The sequence below is a fragment of the Psammomys obesus genome, unplaced genomic scaffold (genome assembly GCF_907164565.1).
Source record: "Psammomys obesus unplaced genomic scaffold, mPsaObe1.curated_primary_1811, whole genome shotgun sequence".
Lineage (NCBI taxonomy): Eukaryota > Metazoa > Chordata > Mammalia > Rodentia > Muridae > Psammomys > Psammomys obesus.
In genome coordinates this window covers 23173195-23190672 of record NW_026596069.1, presented here as the reverse complement: position 1 = coordinate 23190672, position 17478 = coordinate 23173195, and the positions used below count along the sequence as shown (strand labels likewise).

At 52.4% G+C, this 17478-nt stretch overlaps 1 protein-coding gene across 1 annotated transcript in view; it reads left to right on the top strand.

The window, feature by feature from the left end:
- The window catches only part of Cables1 (Cdk5 and Abl enzyme substrate 1), a 177772-nt gene that overhangs the window by 81406 nt on the left and 78888 nt on the right, over positions 1-17478 (top strand). The window contains exon 4 of the mRNA XM_055625726.1: positions 6-548. Within this exon, the coding sequence (XP_055481701.1) occupies positions 6-548 (543 nt within the window). The remainder of the gene's footprint in view (positions 1-5; positions 549-17478) is intronic.

Below are 17478 nucleotides of genomic sequence, written 5' to 3'. Positions count from 1 at the left end.
GCCCTGTCGTTCCTCACCAACATTTCTCTGGACGGACGGCCGCCGCTGCAGAACGACGAGTGGGGCGGCGGCGAGGAGGGAGGCGCGACCAAGCCGGGCGCGAGGGCTCGGCTCAGCCTGCTGGCCGCCGGCTGCAACGCCTTCTCGGCGCCGGGCACGGCGGCCGCGCCGTGGGCTGTCGGCTCCGGGTCCAGCCCTTGCCCTCTGCCGCCGTCCCTGGTCCCCCGGGCGTCGGGGGAGCCAGCGCAGCCGCCTCGCTCGGCCCCGGCCGGCCCCGGTGCTCAGCTGCAGCTGCCCGACGGGCCGGGGGTGGCCGGCCGGGAGCTGGAGGAGGACGATGCCTTCAGCAACGTGCAGGTGCCCCCGGCCAGCTTCCTGGGCTCCGGGACCCCCGGGGGTGCGAGCGGCAGCCGGGGCCGCCTCAACTCTTTCACTCAGGGAATCCTGCCCATCGCCTTCTCCCGGCAGAACTCGCAGAACTACTGCGCCCTGGAGCAGCCAGGCCAGGGTGGCAGCGCCAGCGCCTTCGAGCAGCTGCAGAGGTCCCGGTGAGTGTCCCGGACGCCATGCGCGCCCAGCCTTGCGCCGTTGCGAGGACAGGAACCGCACCGGGGGTGGGGTTGGGGCGCCCCCAACCCCCTGCGCCTGGCTAGATCCCGGGCTCCTGGCGGGAATCCCGAACCGCTAGGGCATGTAGAAGGGGAAGGGGCCCAGGGAGTCTGTGGTCACACGTGGACACGAGCCCGGCACCGGCAGAGCGGGCGCACCGCGCTCCTGCTTTGGCCGGGGAGTTGGAGTTGGAAGGAGCGATTAAAAAGGGGTGCGAGGAGACCGCCGGCTTCCTGACCACCGATCCAGACCCGGAGGCGCGTCCCCAGCTCCGGGCGAGCGGCTGCCCGGTGCAGTGGGTGGGGCCGGGCTGGGCCGGGCGGCGCTCCGGAGCCCCAACTAGTAACCGACACGTGGGAATCCCTCTGGAAAGTCTGTGGAGCCCGGGAAATGGTGTTCTCCTTTTGTTTTTCTAAGAAATGGAAAGTTTTTCTGGCATTTCCTTGGTCCAGGCATAGGATGTGGGGGGCAGAGGAAATGTGGCCTGAGACTTTTCCATTCCGAGAAAAAAAAAAAAAATACTGGCGTGAGTTAGAAGCTTATTGAATGCTTGTGCGAGTTATCAGCGGGGTGGGTGACATCTTACCGAAACAGCGAGACCTGCTTATTGGAGAAATCGCTGGAGTTCAGTGCCATATGCTAGGGCAGTGCCCTCCACTCTGTGTGGACAGTGACACGACAGGTTGAGGGAAAAGCCCGAGGTTGTAGGTGTGGCTCTGCAGGCTGTGGTGAGTCCTTCCTCTTTAGCAGATAAAGCCTCCTAAGAGATTATAGCGTTAGTTTAGGGAACCAAAGACCCTGTTTCCTCCAAAGGGATAGGCCCTGGTCAGCGTTCATTCCGTGGGAATCTAGGTAAACAGGGAGACGGGGCTCTCTGTTCCCGACGCTTTCCTGTGAAGCTCCCGTGAGGGCTCATTTGGCATGAAAAAGAAGGTGGCGGCTTGGAAAACTTAACTTCCTCAACTAATGAGCTGAGAGAAGAACCAGCTGGGCTCGCCCAGAACTTTGCTGGCTTCCCAGCGGGAAGTCAGGCCGGTGCTGCTATGGGAGTACTACAGTTCAGGAGCTCCCGGGCCTGAGCTAGGCAGGGTGTGGAGTCTGGGGAGGCAGTCTCCTGACAGCCCCGAGGGAGGAGAGATAATGGGTGCAAGCCACAGCCCTGCTCTGGCGTTTCCCTGATCGATGGGCAGCCCTAGGCCGCCAGAACGGTGTTGCCACCTAACCCCACACCCTGGCTCTTAATGACTCCAGAGTGTGAGCTGGAGCCCCACAGAGGGTGTGGACTGTCTGGTGCTGTGAGCTGCCTGCAGGGCAGAGGAACTGACCGCAGCTGAAATGGGATTGCCCTCCACTCTTCTTCCAGGAAACTCATTCCGAAGTTGTGGAGAAGCTAGAGTTTCTGTGTCAAAGGACATCCCGGAGCTTACTTGCTGTTCCTGGCCTTGGGAACCTTTACATGGTTTATTGATCCCTTCTGTCCAAACACACCTCAGGATGTATCTTTGCCTGACACTCATATTGACCAAACTATTTGTGAATAGGTTTTCAACAGTTTTGTTTGTTTGTCTTTGTTTTTCTTCTTCCTGATGGGGTTTCTCTGTGTAGCCCTGGTTGTCCTGGAACTTATTCTGTAGACCAAGCTGGCCTCAAATTCAGATCCTCTTGCCTCTGCCCTCTGAGCGCTGGTTGGCATGTGCCAACCCCCCCCTACACTTGGTAGTTCTTAATGAAGGGGCAGAAGGAAGGGTAAAGTGACTGGGAAAAGGTCTGTGTAGCCAAGAAGACCTTTGTCCGAAGTGTGCTACTTTTATGGTTCCCGAAAAGTGCTTTCGCCTGTTCATACACCCCTCGAGCCCAGGTGGCCAGCCTTCCGCTCTCCCTTGCTTGCCTGACTTGCTGGCTTTCTGAAGCCCTGTGGCCAGTGGCGAGCTCTCCATGTGCTGCTGCACAAAAATGTCCCTGGGCTGTGAGCTGCCGATCAAACTGGATTTCCTATGGACTCTTTCCCAGCTCTGTGAGAAACTCTATGGAGCCGTGTTGCATCTGGTTGTGGGCCCTGGACAGCTTCAAAGAGCAATCGCCTGTTTCTGTGCCAACCCATGTGCGGTCGTGTCCCAGTTCTCACAAGCCCTGCCATGGCAGCTCTCAAATCCACTGGTGAATCTGAGGTTTCTTATATTGAGTTTGTCATGGAGGTACAAAAACCACAACTTCCAGACCTGGACTCTCTTTTCTTTCTTTCTTTCTTTTTTTTTTTTTAAATTTATTACAATTTATTCAGTTTCAGTTTGTATCCCCGCTGTAGCCCCCTCCCAGTCCCACCCTCCCTCCCTCCTCTCCTCCCTCCTCTCCTCCCATGCCCCTCCCCCAGTCCACTGATAGGGGAGGTCCTCCTCCCCTTCCATCTGACCCTAGCCTATCAGGTCTCATCAGGACTGGCTGCACTGTCCTCCTCTGTGCCCCCCCCCCTCAGGGGGCAGTGATGGACTCTTAAAAGTCTTTCTGGTGTCTTCCCTCTGGACTCCTGAGACACTGGGAGTGGAGCCCAATCAGGTCTTTACATGTGCCAGGGAAGCCTGCCATCACTCACCTATAACCCGGACTCCTAAAACTGATTAGGATGACTTGCTCTGCTGTCCACTGTTTGAACGACAGCAAGGAGGAGCATTTCTGTGGTCAGGCCTTATGGTGCGTGCTCAGTAACCGTGCACCAAGCGGTGGTTGCCGTCTCTGTCCATGGAAGGCATCAAAGCGTTTGCCCCTCACAGCTGCTTTGCGTGTGGATTCTTTCACAGAGAGGGAGCCTGCGGGGCGCAGAGTGATTGCAGGACTGGCTAGAGTAGCCCCATGACTGAGGGGTACCCTGACCCAGTGTGGGACTGGAGAGGAACCTGGGTCTTTGCCATCCAAATATAGCTCTTCCCTTCCGTCCATCAGCCTTGTCACTTCCTCACCTCGGTAATTTTTGAGCCGCTGGCTGTAACAGTTTGTCTGGAACACAGCAGGCCAGTGATTCTATGTGACTCCATAGCCCCTTTCTGTTGGTCCCCTGACATTTTTCTTCTCTGTTTGATCCTCCAGCTTTGTTTCTAGGGCTCCCGGGATCCTGCCTGGCTTTGTGGCCAGGGCTCCATGCAGGTGTGGGGTTTCTGAGATGGGAGCCACCAGCTGGCAGTGAATGTCACACCCTGCCTGTTTCCCCTCTGCTGGGCAGGGTGTTAGTAGGCGAAAGGGAGCAGATTTTGGAGATGCCTTTTACGGCTTCTTTTACTTTAAAAACATCATCTCAGGCCACAGCTGGCAGAAACCCTCGTTCTGCTTCCAGGATCTTCTGACTGGCAGACAGCCACTCAGCAGTGCAGAGTAGAGCTCAGGTGTGATTGCCAGCCAGAGGGCTGCACGGTGACCGAGAACTGTTTAAAAATAGCACAGGTCTTTCCCTTCTAGAACACCTGAGTTAGTGCAGGGCCCCATGCAGAGTGCGTCTATGGTGGAGAGAGACCGAGAGAGACCGTACGATGAAGGACCCATGACTGGAATGCTGGGGGCTGGAAGGCTGGGGCTACCACTGTGGCAGTGTGACCCTGGGCAGGGTGAATCAACCCTTCTGAGTCACTTTCCTCCTGAGCTCTTTGGCTGGTGTCTTGGGCCCTTGCAAATGCCTTGGCTGTAGTTGACTTCCTGAATGCTAAAATTGACTGAATGCTAGATGTGAGCTAGGGGTCAGGGCTGTCAGGCTGTAGTTAACATCCCTTGGGGATCTATTCTTAAAAAGCAGGTGGCCCAGTCAGGCATGGCAGCCGTTGTCTGGAGTCCCAGGAGGATCAAGGCCAGCCTGGGCTACATATTTCCACTAACAAAAGCATTGAGTTCCTCTATGATCCAAGGCAACTTAAGCAGCCTCGGGATAACTGAGGGAGTGGCTGCGGCACAGGTACCGTGCAGGTCTGACTCCCGGCTGGATTGAGTCGCTTGCCCAGAAAATCACACAGCCCTTCAGGGCGTGGCTCAGGCTCCTGGCGGATTTCTTCTCCTGGTCATTTAGGGGCTTGTGCCACCTCCCTCTGTGCTGCTCCCACATCAGGGTGGAAACTTGCTTCATGCTGCTATAAACCGTAATCTCTGAGATTTTATTGGAGAGAAAAAATGCAACCCATCCAGGAGTTCTGAGCCAGTGCCCTGGAGAGGCGCCGGTCATTCTTCCCCAGCTTTGCCACCTTACTTTGTGACTGAGTTCCTCAGCAGTCCTGCCATTTTTCAGCAACATGAGTTTCATTACAGTGGGCCAAGGGACATTAGCAAATAGTCTTGGCTGATGGCAGAGGCACCCTGGTGTGAGCTCACACTTACTAGCAGAATAAGAGGAACAGTATGAGCTGCTGACCTGCTCCAGGACCAGCTGGAGAATTCTGGGCTCTCAGCTTCAGTTTCTTCATGGTATTAAAGGCTTAGGATAAATGAGCCTGCCATGTCCAGGGCTGGTATTCTCAGTAAGTCCTGAGGCCTGCCGTGAGGGGCCAGGGTGTGTCTGGCTGGGAGACATAGGCTAATTTAATTGTAGAATTGGATGTAAAGAGGTGGTGAATTTATCCACGGACCTGCTTGGAAAACAGGCAGTGAGTGAGTGAATGAATGAGTGAGTGGCTCAGCAAGTGTCGGTAGACTTTTATCTGCTTTTTGAGAGAGGGCTCAAGTAGCCCATACCAGCTTCAAACTTGCTTCAAAACCAAGGATGGCCCTGAGTTTCTGCCCCTCCCAACTCCTGTCTCTTAAATGCTGTGATTCTAAGAAGGTGCCGCCTTCAGCCGTGCCACCTGAGAAACTGGAGGGTCACGTTGGACTTCAGAAGGCAGGAGACCGTCCAGGCAGGAAGCCCGGTTTGCCTGAGGTGGCCATTCCCAGCCAACACCTCTCCCTCATCCAGGAAGTGGCTGTAGTAACCTTGCCTGCCCAGGGACCCATTTATAAAGCGCTTTTGTAGACGTGGAATTGCAGCCCTAGGCCAGAGCAGAGCAGAAGTCCAAGGTCACACAGCTGTCCGAGGGCGACCTTGGCTGCTTTGTTTATCTGCCAGGTGTGTGGAACAAACTCTAGTAACTCCTGTGAATCCATTCAACAGAAGCTGACCATGGTGAATTTCAATGACAAGGCTCCACTGTGATCACAGACACAGAATTGGGTCCCTTGCAGTGTGACACAAGTAACCATGTGACCCAGCAGTGACAAATGGCAGGTGAGCTCTTGGCATGAGCTCCCACGGGGCAGGGGTGCTTTCACCCTTCCATGGGAGCCCTGGGACAGAACCCTGGACACAGTATTATTATGTAACACAAGCAGCAATTATGAGGCTTCAGTGAGTCCTGTTTGCGACAATCCTGAGACAGTGTATCAGTCCTGTTTTAAGGTGTAGAGAGGTTGAGTGACTCACCTGAAGTCCATCTGCGCGATTTGGTTTTAAGGCCTTCGGAATCTGCTGGTGCCTGCAAGACTGTCACCATTTCTTTGATTGAATTCAGCCCTCAGAAACTGACCTGTCGACCTCAAAGGTCACCACCCACACTGGTTTCTTTAGATTCCTATCATTTTAGGAGGACCTCTGTGGGCCAAGAAAGCAGGCCTTTCTGGGACCACAGTTGTGAAATCTCATTGGGTACCTTACTGAGACCCCTTTACTGACCCTCACTCCCCTGATCCTGCCCCTGCCCTGTTGTCTCAATCTGGTAGGTGGGGCCAACTCTGCTTGCCACCCTTCTGTCTTCCTAGCCTGATCACACTGACGCCTTTCTGAGGCTTTTGTCCTTTGTTTGAACACCGTGTATCTTCAAAGTGTCACGTTGGACCCCAGTCATGGGTCAGCAAGGTGTGGCCCACTGACCTTTTGCACATCTGTTTGTTGGAAACAGCCACACCCACTCATGCCTGGGTTGTCTTTAGCTCTCCTCCTCCGATGATATTCCCTGGCTTGCCCCAGAAAATCATGCCACCTGTGACCTGATGGGTCAGTGCCCAGAAGGTGTGCAGGTGTTCCAGGCCTGTTGCTGCCTACCTTTGGCGCCGTCCTAGATGACATGGCATTCTCCAAGAGGACCCCTTTCTTCTCCCTGTATAGGGTGACTTTCCTGAAACCCACATCTGATCCTACCAGACTTAAATTCTTTATAATTTTTATAAAGTAGCCTCTGGTGGCTCCTGGTTGCTTCTCCCCCTCCCCCGACACATGGGGTTGGCTCTCCTGAGGCCGCCATTACAGCTGTGTAGCAGGCCTCTCTCTGGGAAGAGTCCCCACATTGCCTGTCTTTTACACATGTGCTTTCTCCCTGCCCCCCCTTCCCCTGACCTGGCTGTGTGCTGTCAGGCAGCCTTGGTTGGATCATTTTGGGGCCACATCTCACCAAAATGGATTTCCTTTTCTGCAGAGTGACCACAAGGTGAAAACCAAACCCAGTTCGCTGACCACCTGACAGCGGGGGGAGGTTTGGTTTCGGTTTGGACAGTGCTGGGTGGGGGTCAAACCCAGGGTCTGGCTCTACCCAGATGTCCCATTGGGGGAGGTACGTCCTCAGCCCAGTAGAGAAGCTAGATCCTGGTGCACATCCTCTTCTTCAAGGCCAGTGTCCCACATTACTGCTCCCCTCAGCTTCCCAGGCTTTTTTTTCCCAGCAGCCACTCCTGCCCCAGCTCATTTGGTGGCAGCACACTTCCCACCTCCCCCTCTGTGCTGCAGCCTCCCGGGCTCACCCCCACCATAGTCCATGCTCTAGAGAAAGTCAAGGCTGCTTATGTGGCTTGAATCATTGCACCTGCTCTCCTCCTCCTGCAGCAGCTGAGAAACAGGGGCAGAGACCTCACTCCCTTCCCTTGCTGTGTGTTTGAGCTTCATCTGTTCCATATCCCTGCGTGATGAGATGAGGAGACGGAGGCTGGCTGAGTTAAGGAGATCTGCCTAAAAGCCGTTAGCTGTGACAGTGAGCTGTGTTTGTAGGGGAAGTATTGGTGGAGCTGATGGTGACTCTGAGCTGGGTAGTCTGATGGTGAGCTTTGCGTAGCAAACTGAGCTCCTCCAGGCTGGGGCTGTTCCCACCCTAGGACTCCAGACCGCCGGATCTCCTCCTGGCTTCCTGAGAGCGCTGTGCCCTGGGCGTTGCCCCATGAGGACATGGTTGTGCTCCATTTTTCCCCTTGGGGGCTGTGCCAATGGCCACAGGAAGCATATGGAAAATCAGTTTCTGAGGAACCTGCTGGGCAGCTGAGCACAGTGGCTCATGCCTGCAGCCCCAGATTCAGATGGAGGCAGGAGGACCAGCGTGGGTTCAAGACCAGCTTGGGCTATGTGGCAAGGCTCTGCCTCGATTAAGGGGAACAAGGGATCTGCCACAGAAGATGATGTGCATGACCCCCCCCCCCAGGATTACTGTTTTCCACTTCTAAACACAAGGGCTGTGGATGTAGGTCATTTGGCAGTGTATCTGCCCAGCCTACAGGAAGCCCTGAGTTTGAGTCCTCAGCACCACAAAAGGAAACAAAGGCCAAATTCGTTGCATGAGTTTGGTTTGTGGTAAAATTTAAAACGAACCTTTCAGGGCCAGAGAGCTGGCTCAGTGGTGAAGCGCATGCACTGCCTTTGCTGAAGACCCGAGCTGGCCCCCAGCACCCACATTGGACGGTCATAACTGCTTGTAGCTTCAGACCCAAGGATCTCGCATCCTCTCTTGGCCCACAACTATGCATACACCTAACTTACACATTTCAAGTATTTTTTTTTTAACCCACAAATTCTTTTCAGATACTGAAGTTGCAATCCTTTCTGCAGCCCCTCGGTTGCTGTGTGGGAATTGTAAGCTCCTTGGTAATTTTTTCATTTACCAACTACAGTGCTGTGGTTTGGGTTTTGCTTGATTTTTTTTTCCTGAGACTTCTGGGAACATTTCATTGATCAGGGGTTCCCAGCCTTTCTCTTGTTTGTGTGAGGAGTTTGGATGATTGCGCACCAGCTCATCCTGAACGAGGTTGTCATTGGTGTGGCCTGGGGCTTATTGCTGTGTTTAACCACAGAGATGAACACTTGCAGACTCTAGACTGTAGATAGAGCCTTGGTTAGCAGTTGGGGTGTTACAGTGTTATGGGAAGGTACGCAGGGACTCGGTCTCACTCTTGATCTAAGGGGTCCCATTTATATACTTAAGTCATGATAGACTTGAAAAAAATTAAAACCAACACAAGTGTAATAGAGTGTTTTCAAGGGCGAAAGATCTATATATTTAGAATATTAGTTTTTATTTTAAAATACTTTCCTCATTGACCCAATTGTTAGTAAGCCAAACTGTCTGCTCTGTAGCCCAAGGTAGGCTGGGCTATGAAGAATAGATTGGAAAAGCGTAGGAAGCTCTCTGCGTGGGGTGTGCTAGATGCTGATCCCATGCGGAAAGCTGAATTGAGTGCAGTTTGCTTGAGAAGACTGTGAAGGCATGGAGGTGACTGAAGTGTGCCGTGACTGCGGCATTTGCTCTGTCCGGTGGGGCTTGTGAATGTGATTGGTTTGGAGCTCACGGCTCTTCAGGGCATTCAGAGAGGTGGCGGGGGACGACAGGTTAGAAAGTGGCCAAGGGTGGTCAGGCTGTGGTGCCAACTTCTGTGTTCTCTGGCTCTGGGAGTTTTAAGACACCCAGAAACCTTACCCCTAGAATCACATCACTTAGCAAAAACAAAGGCCCCGTTCAGTACTGCAGAAGGTACCCTGCTAACTGTCTCTGGTCCCCACTTGTATTTGTTAACCCCTTGAGAACAGAGAGCTTAGGGCTGGATCCGCCGGTGTCCGTCATGGTCAGTGTGTTAAAGGGCAGAGTAAAGCTCTGCCAATTTTTGGGACTGCAGCCTGCATGTCAGGCATGCTGTTTGGCACGTGATATCCTCCTGGGCAGGCCAGCAGGACCCTGGTTTGGAAGGAATGGTGGAAAATTTCCCAAAAACCTGAGAAGGGCAGGCCCTGCCATGGGCACCGGCAGCTGTGCCTTAATCTTTCTCACGGCCTTTGTTCTTCCAGTGGGTGAATGGACTGAGAAGGGGTAGGACCAACATGGAGTCCCCACGACTCTGCCACTCAGCAAACACTCACCACCACCCACATTCCCTAAGCCTCAGTGTGCTCATCTGTAGATCGGGGATAACGGTTTCTGCTGTGTAGAATGTATTCATTTTCCTGTTGCTGTGACTGAATACCGGACAAGGTCTTGAAGATGGATTCTTTCAGATAATGGTTCAAAAGGGGTGTGGCCCCTCATGGCAGGGCCAGCATGGCGGCAGGGTCACATGCTTCTGCATGCTGGCACTCAGCTGCCTTCCTTTCCCCTTTTTAGTCAGTATGGGACCCTAGTCCCTGGGATGGAGCTGCCTACATTCAGGGCAGATCCCTGGACACACCAGTGTGTTTCCATTCAGTTGACCCTGTTAGTAAACCATCCCAGGGGTCACTGGGCTGGGGAGCTGAAGCCTCTGCTTGCATTCAGAGTTGGCTGCACCCTGCCAGCCAGCCCATGTTTTCCACCTGGGGAGCACCAGGCCAGGCCTGGGAAGGTGGTGGGCATCTGAGGGTATGGCACTGGGGTGGCTAAGTCACCATACCCTCCTGTGGGTGCTGATCCTGCCCAGCCCCCGTCCCAAATACAGCCAGACCAAATGCATCCTGTTTGCCATTGCTAACTCGGCACAGGGGAGTGAGGAGGGGAGGCACCAAGCCCATCTTCCTGTTATTGGAAAAGGCAGTCAGGAGATGCCATGCAGGAAGATGCCTGGCTCCCACCGGGCACCCTCAAGGCAAGCTGCGGGGAGATGCTCTCCTCACTCCCTTTGTAGAAGTAGGGTTCCTGCCCTCCAGCCAGGTGCTGTGGCCTGCCGTCCAGGCTCTAAGTGGCTTACCCTCTCCAGCAGGAGGGCTCCTTGGTGGACAGACAGGACAGTGTGGCGATGACACATACAGTTGTCCATTGCTGTTCAGTGCCTTAGCTCATTGCTGTTGGAGGTTCCTTCCCATAGCCTCCCCCCCTTCGCCCTTCCCCAGCCAAACACTTAGAATTTGGTTTGAGCTCCCAGGGATAACCCATTTGGTGCTGTGATGGCAGCAGTTTCAGTATGAGCTCTGCAGGCGTCTGAGCCAGGCAGGGACTGCTGAGTTGTTAGGTGAAGGAGGCCCAGTTCTTGTTCCTGAAGAGAAGCAGAATTGCTGTGCCCAGGTAGCTGGGCTCTATCGGAAGTCAAGGGCCATCTGAGGGGGGAGCCACCAGCAGGGCCGGTGCCTGGCATTGATGCCCACTGGAGGCTTCCTGAGGGGGAGAGACTCTCTTTCCAGAGGGGACAGGGAGTCTTTTGAGCAGGAATAGGTGTGATGGATGTTTTAGCACACCTAGGAGAGTCGCCTCCACCTCCAGTAAGCTACTCAAGTAAGTTCCCAGCTAGGCTTGGTGGGATCGTGTCTTTGTTCCTTGGAATCAACAGTCTCTCCAGGAAGAGTCCACAGCCATCCCCTGCTTTGATGGCACCTTATGTTTGCTCTTGTGGGGTGTACCTGGATCCCCTCCCTATGCCCAGGCCATGACCTGTTGGCCCAGTTACTCCTGGGCCTCTGGCATGCAGCCTGTCGTAGTGAGAGTATGTGATGGCATAAAACCGTGTAGCTCATGGCCAAGAAACAAGAGAGCAGAGAGACTGGACTTCTAAGTGTCCTGCAGATGACCCAATGACCTTTGACTCAAATTTGGGACCTTTGGGTCCCAAATGACGGAAGGCCTTTCGGTAAGCAGGGCACAGACCCTTAAACACATGGCCCTTGAGGGACATCCCAGATCTAAATTACAGCAAAGTCAGTCTCCAAACCAAAATTAGGGGAAAGGAGTCCTGTAGGTGACTAGGTCCATGGGGTTAGATGGAGGCGGTGTTGTGGAATCTAAATTCCGTTATGGATCTCTAAGTTTTTGTTCAAATCTTTGGCAGGCCTTGGAGCAGTAGATCTCTGACATGGTCCCTAACAGTGCCCTTCTGAAAGACCGGTGGGGAGGTCTTTCTGTGGTCTCCTGTGTCACAGATAAGAACAAGGAGAACGTGGAATGTTAGCACACAGCTGTGTCTTCTAGGGAATGGATGAAATACCTGTTGCCCACCAGAAGGCTGGGAGTAGACCTGGTTACTAGCCTGGTGCCCTTTGTCCTATCTGTGTGGCTAAAGACTTTTCCAGCACTGGACTCAATCCTCCTTTATCATCAAATGTGTCTTTCTTAGTCAGTTTCCAAAACCCATCTTTATGAACTCTACAGACTTACCACTGATCTGGATTTAGCTTACTTGGTCCTTAAAGAGATCTGTGTGTGCTTCATCGTACATATGGGGCCAAGTTAGGTGTCACCAGAAGAGTTTTCACCAAATCAAGCCATGCTTAAATATGCCCACAATAAAGCCCTTGGGGTCAGATTCCTGAAGTTTGAACCAACGCCGGCTGCTGAGTCCTGCTGAGCCGGAATGCCTCTTGCCTCCCGAGGTGCATCTCGCTGCGGCCCGATAAGGCTTCAGAGACCCTGTGGCCAGCGCTTGGTGCTCTAATCATGAGACACTTTATGAAAGCCTGCTTTCTAGCGCAGGTCAGTGGAAGGAAGTCTTGTGTACCAGCCCTGCTTGGAGTGGTGAGTGGGGCTAGGGGAGGCTCCCATTGAATGAGCAGTGAGTTTGAAGCCCAAATCCAATGATCATGCTCTCTGTGAGGCACATGGAATGTAATTCTCACTGAGACGTGGTTATTAGACACCAGTTACCCTCCCGTAGTTCTGCAGACCCTATGGGCCAGTGCCATCATATCAGGGAGGGAACTGAGCGTGCTAGGCGCTTCTCCAAGTCCTTAGAACCAGCAGGCTGGGACTCCACCTGACCCCAAAGGCCGTGCGCTTCCCCCTGCCCTGTTGATGTTTGCTGTGGGTGACATCTAACCTAAATGTGATTGGGGCTCAGTGCCTGTGCTGTGGAATGCCACCGTGCACACCCACAGCGTGAGAAGGCCACATTTCACGAGTTCACCTCTGCCTCAGACACAAGTGTTTTACAGAGACCAGGAGGATTGGAAGCACAAGGAATGACAATTCCAGGCATCCTGTAGGCGGTATCACAGAGAAAGAACGGAGCTTTGCATGGCTCAGTCAAAAGGTGCAGCATTCAAACTGTTTAACGTTAGCTCTCTGGAGCCGGGAAAAGAAGAGTCAAGACTGAAATACACGGAAACGAATAAGATGTGTATGGGCTGTGGAATCTGGCACAGGAGGAAATATTTACATGAGCGTTCAGCATTGATTTTTATATTGTCACAAATTGGTACCAGCTGCCTGCCTTTTCAGACACACTCCCGAGCCGAACTCTAAGTTGGACAGCAAATAGCATTGCCATTTGGAATGCTGTTTGATATTTTTTGGAAGTTTTTTGTGGTTTTCAAAAGGAAAAGAATACGTACTACAGACGTCTAAAACTGCACTTTTGTGAATGGTGATTAGCAGATGACGCCCCAGGGAGGAAGTCTCCAGTTTCTTTTTATAACACTGGCAGAAGTGATTGAGGTGACATTTCATTAGCCATGGCACCTCCCACTCCCACTGGGAATTACTTCAGCCTGGTGTAGCCATGTCCAGCCCTGGTCACTCCATTTCCTTTTTTCTTCAACTTCGGGTCACAGGAAAAACACAGTGTTCTGTCTGGGGCTTCCGGGCCTCGTGTGGCTACGTGTGCCTACGTGTGGCAGGATCTCAGGGTCATGTCATGGTTGAGTGGATTTTCCCTACGGTTGAAAACAGTGGTTTTCATTTGAGTCCTGGGTGTTTAGCCCAGCAGTGTTTTCTTATGCTGCAGACAGTTTTTCTTGCTGGATGTAAATGCTTTGTAAGATAAGGTTGGATGGCGTGAGGCCTCCTTAGGCCTGGGCATTGGGGAAGGCCTGAGGCGCAGCCTGAAAAGGTGAAACGCGTGTGAGGCTGTGGTTGGGGGATGCGTGCTGACCACTCAGCCAGTGCATTTGTTACACTCAGCTAGGGTTTCCACTGCGGTGTTAAAACACTGACTAAAATTAACTTGGGGAGGAAAGGCTCTACTTCACCTTACAGCTCTTAAGTTCATCCCTGAGGGAAGCCAGGGCAGCACTCTGGAGGCAGGAACAGGAGCAGGGACCTTGGACAAGGGCTGCTACTTACCGGCTTGTACACTCTGCTTTCTTCTAGCACTCAGGGCCACCAGCCCAGGGCCGGCACCTCCCACAGTGAAATGGACTCTCCCGTATCAACCATTAAACATGCAGCTCACCACAGGTTTGCCCACAGGCCAATCTGGGGGGAGGACTTTCTGAATTGAGGGCCCTTCTTCCAAAATGACAGTAGCTTGTGTCAAGCTTCTGGCCAGGTGGGGAGACAGTGCGGAAGCCTGAGGCAGCCGGTCACCTTGTGTCTACCGGCAGGAAGAAGCCTGAGAAGAGCCCTTGGCCTCACCGTCCTCTTTACCTTCAGTCTGGGATCCCGTGAAATAGCGTCACCCCAGTCAGGGTGGGCCTTCCCTCCTTAGCTAAGCCGCTCTGAAAATACCCTGATAGGCACAGCCGGAGCTGTGATAGTGAAAATTAGCCATCATATCTGGACCAAGGTGTAGCCCACCATGGCTGGGCTGTGCGCTCTCACGTGGGGACTCCACACGCACAGAACGAGACAGGGTGAGACCTCTCAGCTCTGCACTTCTGTGGACAAGAGACCCAGAGGGCAGAGGGTACTAACTGTGCATAGAAGTCTTCTTGGGGGCCAGGTCCCTGCCCATCAGTACCTGTACCTTTCCCTTCACAGATGCCTATATACCACGCAGGTGAGTTTCTAGAATAAATGTTGTCTTTTTTTTTTTTTTCTTTTTTAACAAACTTCTTGGAAACACTGAATTAGGGAATGCTGAGCCAGGCCCTGGTTCCTCAGAGCCCCTGGTCCTATTTTCATCATCTAGTCAGTACCTAGCCTTGTTTTCTGTGTTAAGAAATGCCTTATTTAATGTGTGCTGTTCCCTCCCGTGTGGTTGAGCCCACAAATCACAGCCCTGCGACACATGTCCCAAAGGCCTATCACAGCTTCCTTGTGCTTGGGAACACTAAACTACACATTAGCTTTATGGTTTGGACCATCCTAAGCAGTAATATTATGACAAAAAGTGCCAGGAAAGGACCAGTGCTTGTTGGGGTCAACAGCTAAGAAAGCAGTGCTTCCTGGTTCATGTCAGTCGTTCAGGTGCAGTGGGTGCGTTCCTGTCGTGAACACGATGTGGGTTTGCGTTTTGTGATATCCCCATCATGGGATGTGTGACCTGATACCTGCATTTGCCTGCTACCAGGGACCAGACGAGGGCACGCTGCTTGCTGCACACCTAACTCCTAGAATGGGAGAACCATGAGGAGTCTGTGCGCTTTGTGCTTATTACCGAGTTCAGGGGAACTGGGGCTAGAGAAAGTGATTTCTTTCCTCTAAATGGCCAGCCTCATCCACTCTCAGTCACCCCTCACCAGCCCCTAGAGGTGTGAGGGCTTGGTCCTCTTCTCTTTGTGGATGAGGGTGCCAGGAGTAAGAGTGCTCACATGGTTGAGGATCACAGGAAAAACAAAAAAAACAAGACCTTTCACCCTGTGTGCTGTGCTGGCAAGAGAGGTCCAAACTAGAAAGAACACCTTACTTGGAGGAGGTAAATGCTGGCGCTGTATCTTGATACCATTTCTGCAGCTTGAATCCTGCACTGTTGACCTTCCCTCTGGGACTTGGGGCAGTTTATAAATAAAGCAGAGCAAGGGAGGGGAGATGGCTCATTCATGTGGTGAAAGCACGAGGAACTGAGTAAATCTACAGCACCTGTGTGAAAAGCCAGCATTGCCGAGCACTCCTGTAATCCCCATGCTGGGGCGGGGAAGACAGCCAGTTCCAGAGCCTAGCACCCAGATAGCCTAGCCTAAGAGGTCCCAGTGAGAGACCCTGCTTAAAAAAAAAAAAAAGAAAAAAAAAAACATGGGAAGTGATTAAGGAAGCTACCCAAAATAACATTTTGTGTGTAGCCTCTATACACACACACACATACAGGAAGGAAGGAAGGAAGGAAGGAAGGAAGGAAGGAAGGAAGGAAGGAAGGAAGGAAGGAAGGAAGGAAGGAAGAGAACCAGCCTTTCTGATTCTTGGTTTCCCTATTCGGAAATATGGTTAAATGTGAGACTCAAGTGAATGAATCCAGACTTGGTGCTCAGAACTGTGCCTGGCGCCCACAGCCCCCCGAGTTTTAGCCTAGGACTGCAGTGGGCATGCTGAGTACCCAAGAGACTGAGCCTGGCTCATACCCGCAGCCCTGAAAGAATGGCAGGAACGGCACGGCACTGCTGTGATCCCATGGCTCCAAGCCAAGGAGAATTTAAAAAACTTTCAGTCCCTTTGGCCCGTATGGGTTGCTTCTGAGCCTGGGAAGTCTGTTTCAAGGTTTATAGTTTTTGTTGTTCTTGTTTGGTTGGGTTTTTTTGCTTGTTTGTTTGTTTGTTTGTTTGTTTTCATGAATGGGCAGCTAATCAGATGAGCAGATATCAGCAGGCACCTGCTGGGCTCCCATCTGGACCCGTGAAAGTGTAAGCAATAGGAGATGAGAATACAAGAGGTCACAGAAATGAGCACCATTCACTTCCGTGCTACTCCCGACACCCCCTCATCACAGCTACTTACGCATATCTAACCAACCTGCCAGTTTTCCCTCCCTCCCCTCTGCTACCCAGCAGCACTACAGTGGTTTTCACACCCCACGAACATGGGAAGGAGGGAGCCGTGTTTCGTGGAGGGCCTATAGACTGACGTCTGTCCTGGACCTGGACAGACCCACCTTCTGGGTGTAATGCCTTTGTGCAACAATGCGGAAGGCTGTGGTAATTTCCACACCTGTGTAATTATACTATTTAGGAAACTGCTGACCATTCCTTTTCTCTGGGACTGTGCTTACACAGTTCTCCCCCCACCCCCATCCCTGTCCACAGTTCAGTGGCACAAAACGAGCGCCTTGGGTAACACTCGGCAAGCTCTCTTATGCCAGTGGAGCAGCCTAGGAAATCCCAGTGAGGCCGTCCTTACCTTCCAGACCAAGGGACCAGAGGAAGCTTTTCCTGTGTTGACGATTGTCCCGTTACCTGACTAAATGACTTGACCTGACCTGCTTGGGTAATTAATGCACACTCACAGGAGTACTGTTTGTGGAAAACCCCTCTTTTCCCGAGAGGACAGGGCGCGGCTCCCATACGCATGCATTCCGTGCCCTGTTTAAGTAGACCTGCTCTGTATGGTTTCATTTTATTTTATTTTTTTTCTGCAGTATATATACTTTCTAGCAGGGAACAAGAGATTCTTTCTTCCTGTCTGTTGAGTTTTGCCTGGGGCGATGGTGCAAGATATTCTGCTAAATAGAATCCAGTCAGATGATCCCAACTGTGTGAACTTGTAAAAGACATCTGTTTAAGTTTAAAAATAAATAATTAACACAGGCACCCACACAGAACGTTATTGCTCCTAGCAAGATTAAAGTTTGTTGGCTGGTGCAGAGGTGCTTTGTATTTCTCTCAAAAGAATCCTTTTTATTTCATCTAAAGATAAAAATTTAAAGGAAGCTCAGGTTTGGTTCTTTTGCTCCCTTTTAAAGACGCATTCGTTACCGGGTTACCTAGTTATGCCGCCCTCCCAGGCCCTGGATTCTTTCCTCTCCCTTGGAGACTGAGGTAGCTCTCGTCTGTTGCTACTCTGAGATTTTCTTATCTAAGAGAAAATTAGCCCAAGTAAGGTTCGGGTGATACGCTGATTTTCAAATAGGGGT